The 22,561-nt window shown below is 30.4% G+C and overlaps 1 protein-coding gene across 1 annotated transcript in view; it reads right to left on the bottom strand.

Moving 5' to 3' along the window:
- The window catches only part of CDH9 (cadherin 9), a 236,508-nt gene that overhangs the window by 35,348 nt on the left and 178,599 nt on the right, over positions 1-22,561 (bottom strand). The window contains exons 4-5 of the mRNA XM_074279075.1: positions 16,819-16,938; positions 16,024-16,191 (exon numbers count right to left, since the gene is read on the bottom strand). Coding sequence (XP_074135176.1) covers positions 16,024-16,191; positions 16,819-16,938 — 288 coding nt within the window. The remainder of the gene's footprint in view (positions 1-16,023; positions 16,192-16,818; positions 16,939-22,561) is intronic.

Genomic DNA, 22,561 nt, shown 5'->3' with positions numbered 1-22,561 from the left:
CATCATTTCTTATAGCACAATAGTATTTCATTATAACTATATACCACAATTTATGCAGCCATTTTCCAATTGATGGGCATCCCTTCAAATTCCAATTCATTGTCCCCAGAAGAGGACCTATAAATGTTTTTGCACATTATTTTGTACATTTTACATAGTATTGTAGATTATTTTCCTTCTTGTTTTGCATTTCTTTTGGGATATAGATTTAGGAGTGCCATTGCTAGATCAAAGAGTATACATGGTTTTATAGCCCTTTGGATAAAATTCCAAATTGCTCTAGTCAGTAGTTGAATCACTCCACAATTCCACCAACTCATTGTTGTTCCATTTTTCACACACCCATTTCATTATTTGGCATTTTCCTTTTCTTTCCTATTAGTTATTTTAATAGGTATGAGGTAATTTCCTAAATTTCCTAAATTTTTATTTCTTCAATCATTACTGAGTTAGAACATTTTTTAATATAGTTGTAGATAACTTTGATTACTTTTTTGAAAACTTCATATATTTTGATTATTTATCAGTTGGGCAATGGTTGTTATTTTTATAAATTTGACTAATTTCTATATATGTTTCAGAAATGAAGCCTTTTAGCTGTACCAAATCTAAAACTACATTATAAAGCAGAGTCATCAAAAGCATTTGGTACTGACTAAGAAAGAAAGCAGTTAATCAGTGGAATAGATTAGGCTCATAAGACACAATAGTCTGTGACTATAATAATCTAATATTTGATAAACCTGAAGACCCCAACTTCCAGGTAAGAACTCGATTGCCATGAAAATAAGAAAATAGTATGGCAGAAATTAGGTATTGAGCAACGTCTAACATCCTAAACTAAGATAAAATTGAAATGAGTTCATGATTTAGACATGAAGAGTGATATTCTAGCCTGGAGAAACTTACATGAACTGTTGCTAACTGAAATGAGCAGAACTAGGAGATCATTATATATAGCAACAACAAGACTGTAGGATGATCAATTCTGATGGACATACCTCTCTTCAAAAATGAGATGATTCAAACCAATTCCAATTTTTCAATGATAAAGAGAGCCATATGCATCCAAAGAGAGCACTGTGGGAACTGAGTGTGGACCACAACATAGCATTCTTACTCTTTTTTTTTTGTTTGCTTGCATTTTGTTTTCTTTCCCAGTTTTTTTTTTTTCCTAATTGATCCAATTTTTCTTGTGCAGCAAGATAACTGTATAAATATGTATACATATATTGGATTTAACATGTATTAGACTACCTGATATCTAGAGAAGAGGGTGGGGAGAAGGAAGGGATAATTTTAAATAAAAGGCTTGCAAGATTCAATGTTGAAAAATTACCCATTGATATGTTTTGTGAATAAAAAGCTTTAATTAAAAAAAAAGTGATACTCTAAGCAAATTAGGAGAATAAAGAAAACCCTCAGATCTGTGGAGAAAGAAGGAATTTATAACCAAAGAAAAACTATAGAATATATTAAAATGCAAAAATAATAATTTTGATTATATTTAATTGAAAAGTCTTTGTACCAAAAAAAAAAAAAAAATAGTTTGCAGATACGATTAGAAGGGAAGCAGAAAACGGGGGGAAAATCTCTAAGAGTTCTAATAATGGCCTCATTTCTAAATTATATAGAGAACAGACTCAAATTTATAATATTATAAGCGATTCTCCAATTGATAAATGGTCAAAAGATATGAACAGACAATTGTCAGATGAAGAAATTGAAACCATTTCTATTCATATGAAAAAAATGCTCTAAATCACTATTGATCAGAGAAATGCAAATTAAGACACACTATGAGGTACTATTGAATACCATGGCTAAGATGATAGGAAAATATGATGATAGATGTTGGAGGGGATATGAGAAAACTGGAATAGTGATACATTCTTGGTGGAACTGTGAAATGATCCAACCATTCTGCAGAACAATTTGAAATTATGCCTAAGGACTATCAAACTGGGCATCCCTTTGATATAGCGGACCTCTCCTAGTATATATCTCAAAGAGATAATAAATAAGGGCAAAAATCTCACATGTGCAAAAAATGTTTGTAGCAGCCCTTTTTGAAATGGCAATGAACTGGAAACTGAGTGGATGCCCATCAGGTGGGGAATGGTTGAATAATTTATGATATATGAATATTATGGAATATTAGCTTTATATGAAATGATCAACAAGATGATTTCAGAAAAGCATGAAGACATTTACTTGAACTGATGTTAAATGAATTGAGTAGAACCAAGAGAACATTATACACAACTACAACAAGATTATGTCATGATCAATTATGATGGGCGTGGCTCTTTTCAACAACAATGAGGTGATTCAAGCCAATTCCCATAGACTTGGGAAGGAAAATCAGAAAGAGGACTATTGGCACTGAATGTGGATCATAAAATAGTTTTTTTTAACCTTTTTTTGTTGCTATTTGCTTGCTTTTTGTTTTCTTTCTCATTTTTGTCCTTTTTGATGTGAATTTTCCTGAGCAGCAATGGTAGGAGTTCTTGGAACCAAGGAGAGAGATAGGCCTCTAAGAAAGCTAACTGGCCCCCAGGAAGGAGACAAGACTTAAAAAAAAAACAAAAAAGGATTTCGACTTTAACTCTTGGCTGGATTTGAGGAGATTATTATACTGAACTGAAACTAAGGCTACCTCCAGAAGCTCCCCAAGAAACCTGCACCCAAAGAAGATTGCATATTTAGAAAAGAACATTACACCAAGCTTCAGGTGTTTTATCCAACTTTAGGCAGAGATACATCTGGGCATCTCTAAATCTTTTGTTTTTCTGAGGTGGCAAATCTAAGAAGAGATATAAACTACTCTCATTGTTACCACAAGAACTCTTAAATGCTTTGGAATTGGGAGGATGGTTGTTGCCCCACTGTGGCAGGAAGCCCTGGCAGACAGGTCTGTGACCTAGATAAAAGTATAGACAAAGTAACAAAGTTCTGACTCAATGTTAGCAAAGAGACTCCTGAAATCTCCTTTTTCCCAGTTGTATGAAACTTACTGTTTGTGTGCTGAGATCTCCAGAAGTAGTCATTGCTAATTCACAGGCTCCCATGGAATGCCCCTGGTTTGTTGGGGCTGTGCCTGTGGTAGAATGGCCTGCACTGGATGTTCCACTCTTATCCAGATATGACCAAACTTTTCTGCTAACCTTATAAATTGTCTTTCATGTATAAACTCTGAAAACCTCCACTGCTTCCATGGGCTCATTCACCAATAGACTGCTCCTGGTTTTCTGTGGCTGGGTCTGTGTTGGTGTAGTCTGTGCTGGACAAAGCTCTAATTTCACTCTGGTACAACAGACCTTTCATAACAATCTTGCAAATTATCTTAGATTGATTTTATTCCTGACGCTTGAGGTTCTGCTACTCTACAGTTTATATAGAGTTCTCATTTAGAAATATTTGGAGAAGTCTGAGAGAGGTGTGAGGCAAGATCCTTTCTTTACTCTGCCATCTTGGATCTGGCTCCTGGAAGTTGGTATCTCTATGAAAATGGGCCACATAAAAAATAGAATTGCTTAGTCTATTAACTATTAACTTATTAATTTATTTCTTTCCATAAACTCTCAGTCATTAATCAATGGCCCACCTGATCATATATAAGTAATAAATATCTTTTGTGGACCCAGTGTATAGAAGAATCTAGTTAAAGAAAATTCTGGAGTAGTAATTTCTTTTTAGAAATCTAATTCTATTGCTTTCAATTATAGAAAGTGATGTAATAATTGCTAAAAACTGGAAGTAAATAGTCTTGTGTGACCTACTAATTCTCAATTGTAAGTATAATCCAACACTCTCCTCACAGGTAGAGAATGATTACCCTTGCTCAGTGTCTACATAAGAAGAACAGTTGGTAACAACTTGAATGTGAGTAGAGATCCTAACTTTTCTGGCTTCCAGCTTCCAAAGAGTAGATAATGAGTTTTATATTTTCTTCAAGGATAGATCACTGAAGGAAGATAAGGAATCCAGAGAGTCTTATTTATAGAGGACTTGCAACCTTGATCAGGTCTCTGTTTACAACTTACTATGTTAGAATTTAAGGTGATTTCCCCTTTTGTAAGATCATGGACTCCACTTATGATGTAGCTGAGTTCTTTTATTACTAGTGGGAAAACTCACTCTGTGCCTTGACATTATACACTCAATTGTATAATTGTTCTTTTTCCTCGTTGCTATTGGCTTGAGTTAATGGGTTAATTTGTTCTCACTAAGTGTGATAATCTTTATCAAATTGTTATTTGGTAAGAAGTAAGTGAAGTCTTTGAATATATATTTTGGAGGCCTTCTCTGTTAAGTGATAGCAATCAAAAACACAACTTGAACATAAAGGTATTTCCCCTTAACTAAAAATATTTAAGGGTCAGAGAGATATTATTGCAGCTTGGTACTTCCCACTAAGGAGAGCACAGTGACTAGCATTATTTTGTTATTCCCTGACTAGAAGGAATAAAATTCACCCTTGGAGAAGGGCAGGTGGAAAAACCTTAAGATTAATCTAATCACATCTTCCTGCAAGTCAAATCTATGCAGTTACTTAAGGATACAGAGAACCTACCTATTCATCATTCAAACTTGAATACACATATACATGCATATATAAATACACACACACATACACCAGGAAAACAAAAGTAAAGCTTATTTGTGCTACTATATATTGCAACCAGTAACAACTGCTCTTATAGCCAAAATAACAGCAAACCTTGATTTTAGTCCTGGCTATTTCAGCATCGGGATGTCATCTTGATTTAGTTATTTACTTACTCTGGACACCATTTGTTCATGATTATAAAAGAAGTAAAATAATGTTGTCACTGACTGCCATACAAGATTATTGTGATGCTCAACTGAGATTATGTTTAGAAAGCACCAAGTGAATTTAAAATAGCCACATTTAAGGCAATATTATGACATAAACATAACTAAGCCTACTTTGAAACAATTCTGTTCTTTAAGTAGATGTAACTTATTTTTTTATTATTTTGATCATGATGGTGATGATGATAATAATGAATAATTTGTTCAAGAAAAGTTTTTTTTTAAACTGGTCAAGTATATCATGGTAAAATGAAAAGAAGATTTTTCTTTATTTACATAATTCTAAAGTTGTAATATGTCATGTGGCTAGAAAAGTGGGTGCTTACTTGCTCACAATTCAAATCCCAGCAAAAATAAAACACAAAAGAACAGTGCCTCAGGAAGTTAGTAGATCAAGTTCTAAATCCCACTAATGACAATTGCAACTTCTATGATTGCTCTTGGAGTCTTAGGTTTTTCAATATAAAAAAGAGGGGATTAAGTAGATAGCATTTGATATCCTCCATGCTTTATATCTATTATTCTTTAATATATAATTCCTTTCTTCATTTAATTGTTCAATCATGTTTAATTTTTTTGTGATTTCTTTGACCATACTATCCCATATTTTTCTCACTTGCATTATCTTTTAAAATCCAACTGCATGTTCATTGTTCTATGATACTATTATCCATCTCATCCTCTCCTATTCCCTTTTCCTTTTGTCTTCAATCATTTCTGATATTAGTATTTTTTCCTATGTCACTTATTTTCTCATTTTGTGACCAAAGTATCTAACTTTCAGCTTTAGTATTTGACCTTCCTGTGAATATCCTGAATTAATTTCTTTAATTATTGAGTGATTTAATATTTTTACTATCCAAAAACTCACAAAAGACTTCTCTAATATCACAACTTTAAGGCATCAATTCTATGATGCTCAGCTTTTATTATAGCCCAGTTCTCATGGTCATATGTTGCTAGTAGAAAACAAACAAATAAATGAAAAACTATAGTTTTGATATTTGGAATTTTGTTGGCAAGGTGATATTTTTCCTTTTTAGTATGCTATATGCTTTCGGCATACCTTCCCTTTCAAAGAGAAAGAATCTTTTAATTTTATAATCCTATTTTCCAACTAGAATGATTTTTTAATAGAGGAATATAAAATCTGCCATTACTTCCAATTCGTTCTCTCTATTTGACATAGTAATGAGACCATTATAAAGATCTTACTTTTTTATGTTAATCTTCAATCCAGCATTGCACTCTATTATTTTACCCTTATCAACAGGCTTCTTGACCATATCAATAAAAAACAAAAAAACAAAAACAAAAATAAAAACAAATCATATATTCTCATAGCAAAAAAAAAAAAAGTTTTTAACAAAATACAATACTCATTTGACACTAGAAAGCACAGGGTCAACAAATGAAGCTTTCCTCAAAATAATAAGCAGTATCTATTTAAAACCTATAGCAAGCATTGGAGAGAAGCTGGATACATTCCCAATAAGATCAGGAGTGAAATAAAGATGTGCATTATCTTTTTTTTTTTTTTTTTGACTCATGCAATTGTCGTTGCTTATTAAATGCCATGCCAATCAAATTGCCAAAACATAATTTTTATAGAACTAGAAAAATTAATAACAATTCATCTGGAAGAACAAAAGATCAAGAATGTCAAGGGAATTAATGAAAAAAAAAAAAAAAAAACAAAGCATGGTGACCTAGCAGTCCCAAATCTAAAACTATATTATAAAACAGCAGTTATCAAAACCATTTGGTACTGGCTAAGAAACAGAGTAGTGGACCAATGGAATAGATTAGCTACAGATGACACAATAATGAAGGCCTATAGCAATCTAGTTTTTCATAACCCCCCAAAATCCAGCTTATGGAATTCTTGGCATATGCCAAGTTTCTCTTGCCCCATACCAAAAAAAGGTAAAAATGGATACATGATTTGGACATGAAGGAATATACCATAAACAAATTAGGAAAACAAGATATAATTTGCCTATCAGATCTTTGGAGAAGGAGGGAATTTATAATCAAAGGACTAGAGAACATTATGAAAGGCAGAATGGAAAACTCTGATTATATTAAATTTAAAAAAAAGTTTTTGCACAAACAAAACTTACAGAAACAAGATTAAAAAGAAAGTGCAATGTTGGGAGAAAAAATCTTTACAGCCAGTATTACTGATAAAGGTCTCATTTCTAAAATATATAAAGAACTGTGTCAAATTTGTAGTAATACAAGCCACTCCCTAATTGATAATTGGTCAAAGGATGTGAACAGACAATTTTCAGATGATGAAATTGAAGCCATCTACAGTCATATGAAAAAATGCTGTAAATCACCATTGCTTAGGGAAATGCAAATTAAAACAACTCTAAGATATCATTTTATACCTCTCAGATTGACTAAGATCACAGGAAAAGAAAATGATGAATGTTGAAGGTGATATGGGAAAACAGGAACACTAATGCATTGTTGGTGCAGTTGTGAAAAGATATAATCATACTAGAGAACAATTTGGAATTATGCCCAAAAGGCTAAAAACTGTGCATACTTTTTGATCCAGAAGTGCCATTACTGTGTATGTATCCCAAGGAAATCATAAAGGAGGAAAAAGGACCTACATATTCAAAAATGTTTGTAGCAGCAATTTTTGTAGTAGCAAAAAACTGGAAACATGATGTGGTATATGAAGGTAATGGGATATTATTATTTTATTAAAAATGATGAACAAGCTTATTTTAAAAAAGGTCTGGAAAGATTTACATGAGCTAATGCTGAGGGAAACAAGCAGAACCAAGAATAGAATGTACACAATAACAGCAAGAATGTGAGATGATCAACTATGAAAGACTTGGTTCTTCTAAATGGTTAGTGATTCAATGAAATCCCAATAGACTTTGGATAGAAAATGCCATCTGCAAGCAGGAAAATAAAATAAAATAAAAATAAAACAAAACAAAATAAAACCTAAGGAGACTGAATGCAAATTAATACATGCTGTTCGCTTCTTTATTCTATTTTTTTATAACTTCCATGATTTTCCCCTCTTACTCTGACTTTTCTCTCACAACATGATTCATAAAGCAATATGTTAAAATTAATTTAAAAAGGCTTCTTAATTATCTGTATATCTCATAGTGTTGATATTTCTCAGGTTAAATAATTTTACATAAAGCTTTTGGTTCATCCAGACTGGCCTTTAGCATGATATTTTCAGAATAAAATTTAAGTAAATACAGTGACAACACATAGTTTTGTTGTGCTCCTTTCCCAATCTTAAACCAATCTGGTATTTCATGTTCAGTTTTAGCTGTTCCTTCTTATCCCTCATATAAGTTCCTCAGATTCAAGTAAAATGATCTGGTACTCTTATTTCTCTGAGGACTTGGCACATTTTTTGTGATTCATAAAGTCAAAAGCTTTATTGTAGTCAATGAAGCAGGAGAATTGTTTTTTTTTTTGTTTGTTTGTTTGTTTTTTTTGTTTTGTTTTGTTTTGTTTTGTCTTGTTTTGTTTTTTTGTTTTTTTCATTCTGTAACTGCTTTTTTCTCCCCACAACCCAGTAAACACTGCCAACGTGGACTCTAGTTCGTCTATCTTTTTTAAAATGAGTTTCCTTTTCTGGCAAGTTTTGCTTCACACTGCTAAATTTTCCTCATATAAAATGACTATAATTGTTTGGTAATTTTACTACCCCTTGGCATTGGTATGTAAATTGGTACATAACTGGTCTTTTCCATTTCAGTGGCCACTGTTGTATTTTCCAAATTTGCAGGTATGCAAAGAACATCACATGGATATTGTCTTTTTTGGTTTTAAATATTTCAGCTGGAATTCCCTATCTTTTTTTTATTTTATTTTTTTTTACTTTATAATTATAACTTTTTTTGACAGTACATTGCATAGGTAATTTTTTACAACATTATCCTTTACACTCACTTCTGTTCTGATTTTTCCCTTCCTTCCCTCCACCCCTTCCCCTAGATGGCAGGCAGTCTGCTGTTAGATATGTTATAGTATATCCTAGATACAATATATGTGTACAGAACCAAATTTCTTGTTGCACAGAAAGAATTATATTCAGAAGGTAAAAATAACCTGGGAAGAAAAACAAAAATTCAAACAGTTTACACTCATTTCCCAGTGTTCCTTCTCTGGGTATAGCTGATTCAATCCATCATTAATCAATTGGAAAGGAATTAGATCTTCTCTTTGTTGAAGATATCCACTTCCATCAGAATACAATTCCCTATCTTTTTTGAAAAAATATTTCCTTATGCCTGGGAAACTTTCTGTTCTGTTTGCTTTATAGTCTCTGATGTTTCATTCAAGGTTTAGGTCAAATGTCACATTTTACACGAACATTTTTAGTCCTTCAGTCCAAGTCAGTGCTTTACAAAATTATTTTTCAATTATGTAAAAGATTTTATTTTGATTTATCTATAGCTATATAATACTCCTTGTTAAAATGTAAGTTTCTTTTTGATAAGGATTTTTACATTTTGTATTTGTATCTCCTGTCCCTAGCTGGAGATGCTTAATAAATATTTGTTAGGTTAAACTGAATTAAATTTTGCTTATATCACAGTTGTAATTTGAGAGGTGCATGAAAAGGAAGCATAATTTTGCGTGTGGAAAACATTCTGGAAGAATAGAATTAGTGAGGGACTATGATTTAGGAAGACTGGAATTCAAATGTCAAATTACTGTACAATTATTTTTAAAAGTCATTAAATTTTTCTTTACCTTAATTTCCCAATTTATGAAATAGAGTTAATAATATTTGGCATTTAGTCTTTTTATGGGCTCCCAGGAGTCAAAAGAGATATAAAGGAACTTGTCTTGGGCAAGACCAGATAACCTAATATGAAGCTACTCCACATACTCTACAACATGTGTAGTATTAGTTTTTGGATCTCTTTCGATTAGTTTCATAGTCAGAAAGACTGCATTTTCAAGTTGGTGAGTCTGAAACTCATTTTCTTATGTGCTTTCTTAAATGTCTCTGTGCCTCAATTTCTTTTTTTAAATAGCTTTTTATATACAAAACATTTGCATGGGTCATTTTTCAACATTGACTCTTGCAAAAACTTCTGTTTCAACTTTTTTCCTCATTTCACTTAGCATCAGTTGATGTAAGTCTCTCCACGCCTCTCTGTATTCATCCTGTTGGTCATTTTTTACAGAGCAATAATATCTCATAACATTCATATACCACAATTTACCAGTCATTCTCCAATTGATGGGCATCCATTTAATTTCCAATTTCTAGCCACTATAAAAAGAGCTTACACAAACATTTTTGCACATACATGTACCTTTCCCTTCTTGAATGTCTCTTTGGGATATAAGCCCAGTAGTAATATTGCTGTATCAAAGGGTATGCACAATTTAATAACTTTTTGAGAATAATTCCAAATTGCTCTCCAGAATCGTCGGATCCATTCATAATTCCACCAACAATGCATCAGTGTCCAAGGTTTCCCACATCCCCCCCACCATTCATTATTATTTTTTTCCTGTCATCTTAGCCAATCTGAGAGGTGTGTAGTAATATCTCAGAGTTGTCTTAATTTACATTTCTCTGATCAATAATAACTTAGAATATCTTTTCATATGACTAGAAATAGTTTCAATTTCTTCATCTGAAAATTGTTCATATCCTTTGACCATTTATCAGTTGGAGAATGTCTTGATTTCTTATAAAATTTGAGTCAATTATCTATATGTTTTGGAGATGAGGCCTTTACCAGAACCTTTAGGTGTAAAAATGTTTTCCCATTGTATTGCTTCCCTTCTAATCCTTTTTTTTTTTAACATAATATAATCAAAATTTTCTATTTCATGATCAATAATGACTTCTAGTTATTCTTGGGTCACAAATCCCTTCCTCCTTTACAAGTCTGAGAGGTAAAGCTATCCTATGTTCTAATTTATTTATAATCTCATTTTTTATGTCTTCATCATGAACCCATTTTGATCTTATCTTGATGTACAGTGTGGATTAACGTGGATCAATGTCTAGTTTCTGCCATACTAATTTCCAATTTTCCCAGCAGTTTTTGTCAAATAATGAATTCTTATTCCAAAAGCTGGGGTCTTTGGGTTTGTCATAGACTAGATTGCTATAGTTATTAATTATTTTGTCCTGTGAACCTAACCTATTCCACTGATCAACTAGTCTATTTCTTAGCCAATACCAGATATCTTTGTGACCGGTGCTTTATAATACAGTTTTAAATCAGGTACATCTAGGTCATCTTCCTTTGATTTTTTTTTCATTAGTTCCCTTGACCTTTTGTTCATCCAAATGAATTTTATTGTTATCTTTTCTAGGTCATTAAAATTGGTATAGCACTAAATAAATAGATTAATTTAGGTAGTATTTTCATCTTTATTATATTCACTCAGCCTATCCAAGAGTACTTAGGAAAGTGTTTTGTAGGTTTGCTAATATAGTTTCTGACTTTCCCTTGGCAGTTGATCACTAAATATTTTATACTACGGAGAGTTATTTTAAATGGAATTTCTCTTTGCACCTCTTGCTGTTGGATTTTGGTAGTGCTGTATAAAAATGCCAATGATTTATGTGCATTTATTTTGTATCCTGCAATTTTGCTCAAGTTGTGGATTATTTCTCATAGCTTTTTAGTAGAATCTCTGGGGTTCTCTAAGTATACCATCATATCATCTGCAAAGAGTGATAATTTGGTTTCCTCATTACCTACTCTAATTCCTTTACTTACTTTTTCATCTTTTACTGCTGAAGCTAGCATTTCTAATACTGTATTAAATAGTAATAGTGAGAGTGGACAACTTCCTGATTTTATTGAGAATGGTTCCAGTTTATCACCATTACATATGATATTTACTGATGGTTTTAAGTAGATGCTACTAACAATTTTAAAGAAAAGTCTGTATATTCCTATAGTTAGTCTTATAGTATATAAGTATATAGTATATATAGTATTCTATAGTATAGTCTAGTCTTGTTAATAGGAATGGGTGTTGGATTTTATCAAATGCTTTTTCTACATCTATTGAGATGATCATATGGTTTTTGTTTATTTGGTTATTGATACTGTCAATTATGCTAATAGTTTTGCTAATATTGAACCAGTCCTGCATTCCTGGTATAAATCCTACTTGGTCATGGTATAATATCTGGGAGATGATTTTCTGTATTCTTTTTGTTAATATTTTATTTAAGATTTTTGCATCGATGTTCATTAGGGAGATTGGTTTATAATTTTCTTTCTCTGTTTTAATCCTACTTGGTTTAGGTATCAGTACCATGCCTGTATCATAAAAGGAAGGATGCCTTCACTCCTTATTTTTTCAAATAGTTTACAAAGCATTGGAATTAATTGTTCTTTAAATGTTTGGTAGAATGCTCATGTAAATCCATTTGGTACTAGGGATTTTTCTTAGGGAGTTGATTAATAGCTCGTTCTATTTCTTTTTCCAAAACGGGACTATTTAAGCAATTTACTTCTTCCTCTGTTAATCTGAGCAACCTCTATTTTTGAAAGCATTCATCGATTTCATTTAAATTATCAAATTTATTAGCATAAAATTGGACATAAAGAGTAAAATTATTGCTCTTATTTCCTCTTCTATGGTGGAAAGTTCTCTCTTTTCATTTTTAAGACTAACAATTTGATTTTCCTCTTTCCTTTTTCTAATCAAATTTACCAAGGTTATATCTATATTGTTGGTTTTTTCATAAAGCCAACTCTTAGTTTCCTTTATTAATTCAATACTTTTTTTTTTTACTTTCAGTTTTATTAATTTCTCCTTTTATTTTTATAATTTCACTATTTTACATAATGACTTACGGGCATAGGACAAATTTTGAAATTTAAAACAAATGCATTTTTGATAATTTAAAATTTTTAAAATTCATTTTTGTAATTTAAAAAATTATTTGTAGTTTAAGCAAACATGTTTTTCAAAGATAGCTTACATTATGATAAATAATGAATTTGACAGAACATTTAATTTTCCAGAAATGGTTTTAGTATCATACTGATAACATATGCTGATATTAAGATAAATTTAAGATATGGTAAGAATTTTGATTTAAGTTGATTTTTCAGAACTTGTCACCAAAATTTATTTTGTATTCATATTTGAGTTTTATGTAGTTCTTTATCATTTATGAAGCATATTAAAATACACAATCTGTTTCCCCCCCTACCCAAATTCTTTTTGTAATAGACATGCATTACAGAAGAAAAAAGTGACTCAGAAAGAAGAAATGCCTTGCCCATGTAAATGTTACAACTATTAGTTAACATAGGGTTGGCTAATTTCAAATGCTTTTTTTTTCTCACTTCTTATACACAGAATTGTTGTTGACAAAATAGAAAGATTAGGAGGGCAGTTGTCTATCATGGAGTTGAGGGAATTCTGTATCACACATTCTTAAAGAGCAAATGTGCAATATCAGTAGGCCTCACTTATAAGAATGCTTTTAATATTCTTAATGTATGTTCTTTCATTTTATCCACAAAAACTCTTTGAAGTGTGTTATACAAGTTGAATAATTTCCATTTAATAGATAAGGAAATCTAGAATTAGAATGATTTTTACTTTTATATAGTCAAACATTTATGGTTACACAGGAAGTAAAAATAAAGGCTTCATTTTAAAATTTAATGTTTTTCAAATATAATTTCATGCATAATATGTATACACACACACACATACACACACACACACACACACACACTCACACACATATATATTTATATATATAAAATCTTCTAACTATTGTCCCAAATTTAGGCTATGTCTGAGAATAACGAGATGATATACTGAGAATTTGCTTTAATGGGCAAAATGTAAGGAATAAATTTTAAGGGCTTCTTATGTTCACATGGTACTTAGAATTTACCAGGTCAGACAATCTGAGTCTCAGAATTTTCTCCCTCAAATATACATTATCATCAAACATAATATATTTTTGAACATGTCTTTTGTTATATACTAACTATGGCCAATGTCATTTTTGCTAAAATGAAAGTCTTTTTTATAAATTTGATTACATGATATGAAAATATATCCCAATCTCATCTGATTTTAGTCTCAACATATAAAAAGTGTTAGAGAATTAGAAAATATTTGTGTCTTAAGAAAGGAAAGTATTACTGTATTAAAATTTTGGCTGCATAAAACAGTTATAATATCATATAATTATATTATATATCTATCTCTGAATTACTACAAAAAATTATTGATTTTTTTCCCTTTCTACAAAGTAAAGATAATGCTGTGTTTTTAAAGACTGAAATAAAAGATTTGAATTTCTGATAGATCATTCCAAACTCTTAACATTTTCAAATTTTGGCTTAATATATGCATGTTTGTTATTAAAGATCCTGCCTAGTTAATTTTGAGATGTGGTATCACAGATAGTAAAGCTAGATACAATTTGGAATATATTTTGTTTTGTTATCATTTACTTTGTATTATTATGATTTTTGTTCTCAGGAAAATACCAATCAAGTTGTGAAACAGAGATGTTTCTATCTGAGGCAATGAAAGGAGTAATCATGATGATGGAATGATGAATTTTCTCTGCTCACTTTTCAAAAACTTTAGTTCATGAGGCACTAAATAATACCCTAAGTACTACATCTACTTAACAAAGACAAAATGAAAGTCATATGGGAATGATTTTCTGATATAATCTGCTAAAATCAACAGTTATTTTTAATAATTCAGATCAGAAAATTCACTATGCAATTTTGAATTTATACAATAATACTTCAAAAATATAATTTAATTAAAGCATTAATTAATTGATTAAGGATTGCTTTAAACCCTACTTTTGATAAATTCTAGTATGTGAAATAAACATGTGAAATAACTTAATATGTGGGAAGTGCCCAGGAAAGTAGAATATTATATTATATACAAGTTACTTATCTGCCTCAGTGGGAAGTTTCTCTACTAACCATTCCCCGCCCCAATAAAATCATAGGTCCATAAAAACAAACAATAAGTTTTATAAAACATATGAAAAATGAAGATTATGATATTGTATTTCTGTTAAGATATATTAGACAATAGAACTGTTTTGAGTTATCATAAATCCCTGATAAAATGGGAATCGATGCTTTACAATGAAATCATTTGTTGGTTCATTTTCTCATTAGTTAATTCATTTATTTAAACAATGAAATATTTAAAGCTCAAATTGTTCTCTATAAACTTCAGTGGTATAGCATTTATTAACATTCAGTTATTTTTAATAATAATAATCATTATTATTATAATCAAGTGAGATGAATTTGTGTATTTTGGTATTAATGATTAGGCTTTGGCATTGATTGAATGTGTTGATTGAACTGAATTGAATCATTGAACCTATTAATAATTTTGTCATAATTCAAACAGGCAAAGGTAAAATAACTAGCATGAATAGTACATTATATTTGAAGAGCTGAGCTCAGAGCTTGGGGCTGTGCCAGGGAGGAACTGGAATGATTCTCCTCATTAATCTTGTCTGTACTCTGGTACAATTTATAATACCTTCCAATTCCTCCTGAGTCTGAATGCTTCCCATTAGCCAATTTGGAATTTGGTAGCATGGTATGAATTGATAAAGAAGAGAAGCTGGTAAATTTAGAAGATGAGTTAATGAGAAGGCAGAAAATATATAAATGTTTGTGGACTGACTTTAGCTGGAAAGAAGGATAAGGGATTTAGCCAAAATAGCTAAATTACTTGTTCTCTTGATTCCTTCTACTTTTCAATTCAATACTAGTAAAATTTAAGGGTTTTTTTTTTTTTTGTTTTTTTGTTTGTTTTTTGTTTGTTTGTTTAATTATTGAAGCGATTAGATGGCAATGGATGGAGTTAACCTTCTTTTAGACACGTTACTTATATGATGCCTGGAAAATTACTAAAAATCTCTTAAGATTCATTTTTCTCATTCATAAAAAGACATTAATAATGACACCTACTTCACCGAATTGTTGGGAAATTCAAGTGAAATAACATGATATGTATAATGTCTTGGAGCTTTCTTCCACGTATTTATATATTCTACATAAACTTCATTTTTCTTTAAAAACACAACAGAGAATCTACTTAAGAAAATAGTGGTGTTTCATGAAAGTATTTATAAAAAAAAAAAATTCAAATGTATAAACATTAAATATTCCTTACTCTGGGGGAATCGTGGAGGATTGTTGTTGACATCAGTCAAAGTGATATTCACTGTGGTTGTTCCCGATAATCCACCCATCTGTCCTCCCATATCTTTGGCCTGGATGACCACTTGATATTGTTCCCTGTTTTCTCTGCTCATATCTGGTAATGCTGTTTTTATTATGCCTTTTTGGAAAAAGGAGAGAGAAGTCATGTATTTTAAAGCTAAGGTTTTTAAATGAATTTATGTAGGTTATATTGAACAGATGTTAATCACAGCAAACAAAATTTAGGTATACTGAAACAAGTTTTTTGTAATTTATAGTCAATTTAATGTAATTTCTAGAATAGAGAGTTTTTTAATCCTGCCATTATTATGTATCATCTTTTCTCAATCAATTTAATTATTTTTTTTGATAACAAACATTGGCTTTTCAGTCAATGCAAATCTTTCAGTAAAATGTTGTTTCATTTTAGAAATTGTTACAACCTTTAGATTTTGTCTTTCTTAGATTATCGTCATGTTTTACTTATTTGAATGAAGCTGTATTGAACTTTTGGATCCATGTTAAAATACAAACACAAGAAGGTAAAGCACAGAGGAATATTATTTTAAAAGTTATATACTTAAACAAAAGGAAGACACCTCTTTGTGATACAGAAATTCTTTGAGTCATATAATCAATGATTTTTTGAACAAATATAAGCTTCCATTAAATTATAGAATACAATTTTGAAAGACCTAGAAGCATCTATTTGACATGTTTCTAAAATAATTATATTAGTAGTAATATTCAAATAGTACTTTCTTACCAGATTCTGGGTCTACTGAAAAGTATGGCTGTCCTTGAAGTATGCTGTACACAATTTTGGCACTATTTCCATAGTTGGCGTCATCTGCATCTGTTGCCATAACTTGGATAACAGATGTACCTAAAGACAGATTGCCCCCACCATATACACACACATGAACACAAATGTGAAATAATGAATTGGAACATTTTTGGGTGATTTATGATTACATAAACATTAAATCTGGGAATCATGAAGTCCTGACATTGACAAATACTACTATCCAGTGTAAAGGAAGCTCTTTTGTAAACTGATAAAAATATCAGTCTTCTCTCTCTTTTCCTGGCTATTTTTTTATTAAATTAAACTGGTTAGTTTTAATCTAGTTGTGTCCATAAGTGTATAGTAAGGACTCATAAGATCTTACCATGTAGAAGGATATAATGTGATTTAATTCTACACATTTCTAATCTATATGAAGTACTGTGATGGGAAAACATTTTGCCACTGAATACAGTATTTGTGTAATTTTCAGATAATGTAATAATTGCTAACTGGATAATAATATTTCATGCTGGATATAATACTTATAGCCATCCTGCTGTAACTTATTTCTATTATTTTAATCATGCTTGTTTGTATAACTTTAGTCATTCTTTGTAAATAGGATGAGACATAAAAGGAACTCTACTTATGTTATGAATCAAATAAAGCAGGACATGAAAAGAAAAGTCTTGATACATTTTCTTTTTGTGCATGTGTCTACCATATTCATGCTACAATGCTGTATTTATGTATATCTCTGTGTTTCAGCTCATATAAAAAAAAAAAAAAGCTAGCTGTCACAGTGAATAGAGTGCTGGGCCTAAAGTCAGGAAGACCTCAAGCTAAACCTGTTTCAAATACTTAACAGCTGTAGTCCCTGAGCAAATCACTTAACCTCTGTTTACCTCAATTTCCTCAACTGAAAAATTAGTATAACAATATCATGTAGCAGATGCTTACTAAATGTTTTTTCTCTTCCCCCCTTTCTATATAAATAAGCTGAAAGAAGCAGATCAAAGTAGCAAATAGAGCTTTGGACAAGGAGGCAAAAGGACTGAGTTTAAATATAAACTCATGATGAGTAACTTGTTCAAGGATAAGTCTTCTTATCTGTAAAATGCAAATAGGGAAGTATTAATAGAAATCTGACCATGGAACCAAGAATCAGTTCAAATCTTAATTCTTATGAATACCCTAAAAGACCCTAGAAGATCATTTAAACTATCTGTGAACCTTGTTAAAAGTAGTTTCTCAACTAAATCTCCCTACATTGATGAAAGTGTATTTTAAGTTTAAAAAAAAATGTAAATAATAATTGTACCAAATTTGAAGGTATCTGTGACAAAGTCATATAAGTCAATGTTTGCAAAGTGCTTTTATAAGCCTGACTTTTATGTGAATGTTAACATGATGTGGAGGAGAGAGAAAGAGAGGGTAAAAGAGAGGAAGAGTGAAAGAGAGGAAACAAGGAAAGGAAAAGGAGAGGGAGAGGGAGAAGAAGAGAGAGGGAGAAAGAGGACAGAAATGTCAGCTTTAATTTTGTGAATTTAACAATTCTTCATGTTTTATTTTCTGTTATGAAAATAATCTGCTTTATTGTATCTAAATGATGCTGAAATATGAAATAAAAGCGACAGAATCATTTTACTCTTTTAGACATGATCCAGTACATCTCAATAACTACTGGCTATTGAATTACAATGGTAGTTTTATTCTTTGTTGCACTCAGATTTCCAAAAAGAATGAAAACAACACTTTGACATTTCATTTATAAATACCTATGCAAATTCCAGTTGCTTGAGAATATAATTTATTCTTCCAGTAAATACAAGTTATTTTTAATTAAAATCAATTTCTGACTTGAGTGTGATGATCCTATGATGTTACATAATTATATTGACAACTGAATTTTCCATCTCTTCTTTTATGTAATAACACATTTATGTAATACCTATCTTCTGATAAATGATCCATCTGTGAGATAAGGAAGAAATAATTTTGCTTATGCTACAAAGAAACTAAGGCATAAAGGAGAAAAAATAGTTCTCCTTTCATCAAGATTATGAATCAGTTATACAATAAGTGTAAATAATATCATGCATTGTACTTCAAACTCTGTTCCCTAAATCACTTGTTGATATCTCTGGTGCATATTGTTCAGAATGGTAGGCTGACTGCCCCTTCAACAGAGATACTAAGCATCACCTGAACACAATACTAATCAAGATTATGCAAAACATAGGGCATAACTATATGAATAGCATATATTATGATACAGTTAACAATCTGACTTCAGTTCTTCTTTTATTAGAGTTCTTTCACTTTTTTACTAGCCGCAAGACTGACTTGTGTGTATACAAAACAGCTTTGTGTGAAAATAATATTTTAATAATAATTGCCAGTGCAATTAACACTTTTATGTTTTGAATATAGCAATGCAAAAAAAGGAAGTCAGGAAAAAACTTTGTGGAATAAAAAATAATAATCCTGCAAACCTTTAATACCAAATTCAAAATAAAAGAATAAATCATTTAGTTTCTCAGACATAAAGGAACAAAAACCAATGTCCTGAAGATGGAATAAAATAAATCCTATTTGGAAGGAATAGTAGTGATATAAAATAGGATAGACATGAAACATTTTGCCATATTAGATGAATTCATTATCTAAAATATGATAAAAAGTCATAAATGCTGGGTATTATTGTGTTATAATGGAAAAGGCCCAAATAAGTTTTTTATGTTATTAACAAAAAAAAAAAAAAATCTCCAAATTAAAACTATGAAACCCTTTGAGTCTTTGTGTGTTGCCTGTACTGTACAAAATGATGACTAATTTTGATAACTTGAATGTTGGAAGATAATGAGTAATTATTTTAAATGGCTTTAGCTTAAATAAGCTCAGAAAAATTAATAAAATTCTCTATACCAAAATTCTCATATTCTGTCTATCCATTTAAAGATAGTTTTCTCACTCTGAAAACATTCTATTTGAGAAACTAAAGCAAAATGAAAATTGAATGGTCTAATCCCTAATTTGAATTGACTATTTAAAAATCTATCTGCAATGAATTGGACAATGAACAAGTTCCAAATTTTGTTGTAGGAAAATAATTGTTTCCCCTTACATTGAAAAATATAACTTTATGAATATGACTTCATATGCCAAATAGGAGACCCCTTGTCAAAGGGAAACAGGGATATTCCTATAGACTAAATTTTCAGTTTTTTTTCTATGCATAGTTTATTCAGTTTAATTCAATGATCAGTATTTGTTTATGTTGTAGCAAAAACTATTGCTGGGCCCTGGGAAAAACACAAAGATAAATATAGCACTATCTTTGCCCTTGGGGAACCTAAGTAAATCCATTTATTAAGCAATGTTGTAATTTTGTTCAAAGAACAAAAAGAAACATATTTTTTACATTTTACAGTAATTTATGAATCAAAAAGTAACCTTAAAATCTACATTTATGCACGAATAATATTTTATGCCAAGTTTTAGTAGAAAATATAAGGAAGATAGAACATTTAATTTAGCATTTATGGCAACAATATCATATGTGAAATTAGCATATATCTTAAATGGAGAGTGGGCAATACTATTCAAGTTAAATATTTCTTCAAAATGTGACCTACCTAGCCTATTTTTCTTTTAAATAAAATAAAAAAAGATATTTCATTATGAAAGACAATCTTACTAATATCTTAAAAAATCAATAATACATAAATGAAAATGAATGGTTAATGTAATTATTTGAAAATCCAGAAGGAATTCATTATTTTATTTTTATTGTAGGTGGCTATATTAGCTAAAATGCCTTCCTGTGTGTTAAAAAAAAATAATAATAATAAATACTATTACTAGTACTACCATCCACTACTACTATTACTACTGACCCCACTGCAGCAAGCTGAAAAGCAGTCTGGAAAGATTTCATTGGATTTAGTTTTAATATAATATCTAAAACATAGCAGTCTTAAAAGTATAACATACATCCCATAACACTATTTGAATATCATATATTAATATATTGGCTCATGGAAATTATTTTTTTGTCATAGGGGCTCATGCATATGTTATAGGTATTATTATGAAAACAAATTTACATATTTCTCCTTATATTTTTAATAAAGTCATCCATTTATAAGCAAGAAATTCACAAAATTAACTTTTGGCTAAGAGGCTTAAAATTATTTCACATGCAAATGCACAAGGAAAAAAACAACTGTGAGTTTTGTGATCATAGATTTAGAATCAAAAGGAACATAAACACGTATTTCAGCAGCTTCATTCTAAAGATGAAGATAATGTTTGCTATCAATAGTGAGCACAAGTTTACCCTGGTAGTGAATGGCAGAAAAGTGAATTTAATGCCAGGCCTTCCAACTCCTAAATCAACACTTTTCAACAGAATAAAAATTGGCTTTTTGACTTTGAGATAGTCATTCCATGTCTCTGGATCTAAATATTCACATTTTTAAAGTAAAGGAATTAGAATGAATGATTTATAAAGAGTCTTTCCAGTATAAAATGATGTTTTTGTCATATAAAAAGGAGACTGATGGAATTGAGTTTAGGTGAGAAATAAAATTCAAGCAAATTAAGTATTACATATAACATTTTACAGTAACAATAGAGTGAAAAGAGGGAGCTAAGAAAAAAAAAAACATACACAGAAAAAATCTTTCAATTCACATAGCTTTCTAAATGTCACTACTGCTTAATTTCATCCTAATTTCACTTCGAATTATAAATAATTAGGGCAAAAAATATTTTTGGAGAACTATTACAGTACTCTCCATAATGCAAAAGAATCATATAGATAATCAGTGTGGACAACTTGACAAATGAATCCTTTATTATGGGATAATATATGGGTTTTAATCCATTATTCAGCTATATATATAGTCTGGGAAAATGTATAAATGTATCATCTTGTATTTCTATTAAAAAGAAAATTTCATAAGAATACAAGGGTGGGTGATAGGAAGAGAAATAAGAAAAACTAAATTTGTAATGAACTGAATATATTCTCTTTTCTGATGAGAAAAAAAGGACATAATTCCCATCTTAGAAAATTACTGTAGTTTAGTCAAAAGGAGAAAAAAAATAACAGGAAAAGGCATTAGTCCTTCTTTTCTTCTGAAAATAATTATCTATTTCTAGATAAACAGATAAATCAACATTAATGGTGACATTTGGTCATTTTATTATTTTGTATTAACAATTAAAACTCATACACTACTTACTATGTTCCATAAAATAGGCTAAGCATTTTACAACAATTATCTCATTTGATATTGACAACAACTAAAGGAATAGGGTTTAATCTTATAATTTCCATTTGATAGATTAAGAAATTGAAACAAAGTTTAAATTACTTGCTCAGGATCACAAAAGTAATCTATCTATTTTAGTAGGAAATTCATTTGGATTATAAATTGAACAAAGCAAAGCACATCATTACAAAATCAAGCCAAAGTCAAGAAATAAAAACAAATATGAATACAGAGGAAAATCACATGATTATATGAGTGATATGCATCAATTTTACTCTTGAGTAAAACTAGGTGATGGAATACTTTTTCAGTCATTTGCTCACTTGACCTTGGTTCTACCAACATTTCTGACATGACAATCAAGATTCACAGAGAATCCTATATTTTGCAAAACATTTTCTTCAAAGCAATACTGTGAAGTAATATCACAAGTGTTA

The sequence above is a fragment of the Sminthopsis crassicaudata genome, chromosome 1 (assembly GCF_048593235.1).
Source record: "Sminthopsis crassicaudata isolate SCR6 chromosome 1, ASM4859323v1, whole genome shotgun sequence".
Lineage (NCBI taxonomy): Eukaryota > Metazoa > Chordata > Mammalia > Dasyuromorphia > Dasyuridae > Sminthopsis > Sminthopsis crassicaudata.
This window is presented reverse-complemented; position numbering and strand designations above follow the sequence as displayed.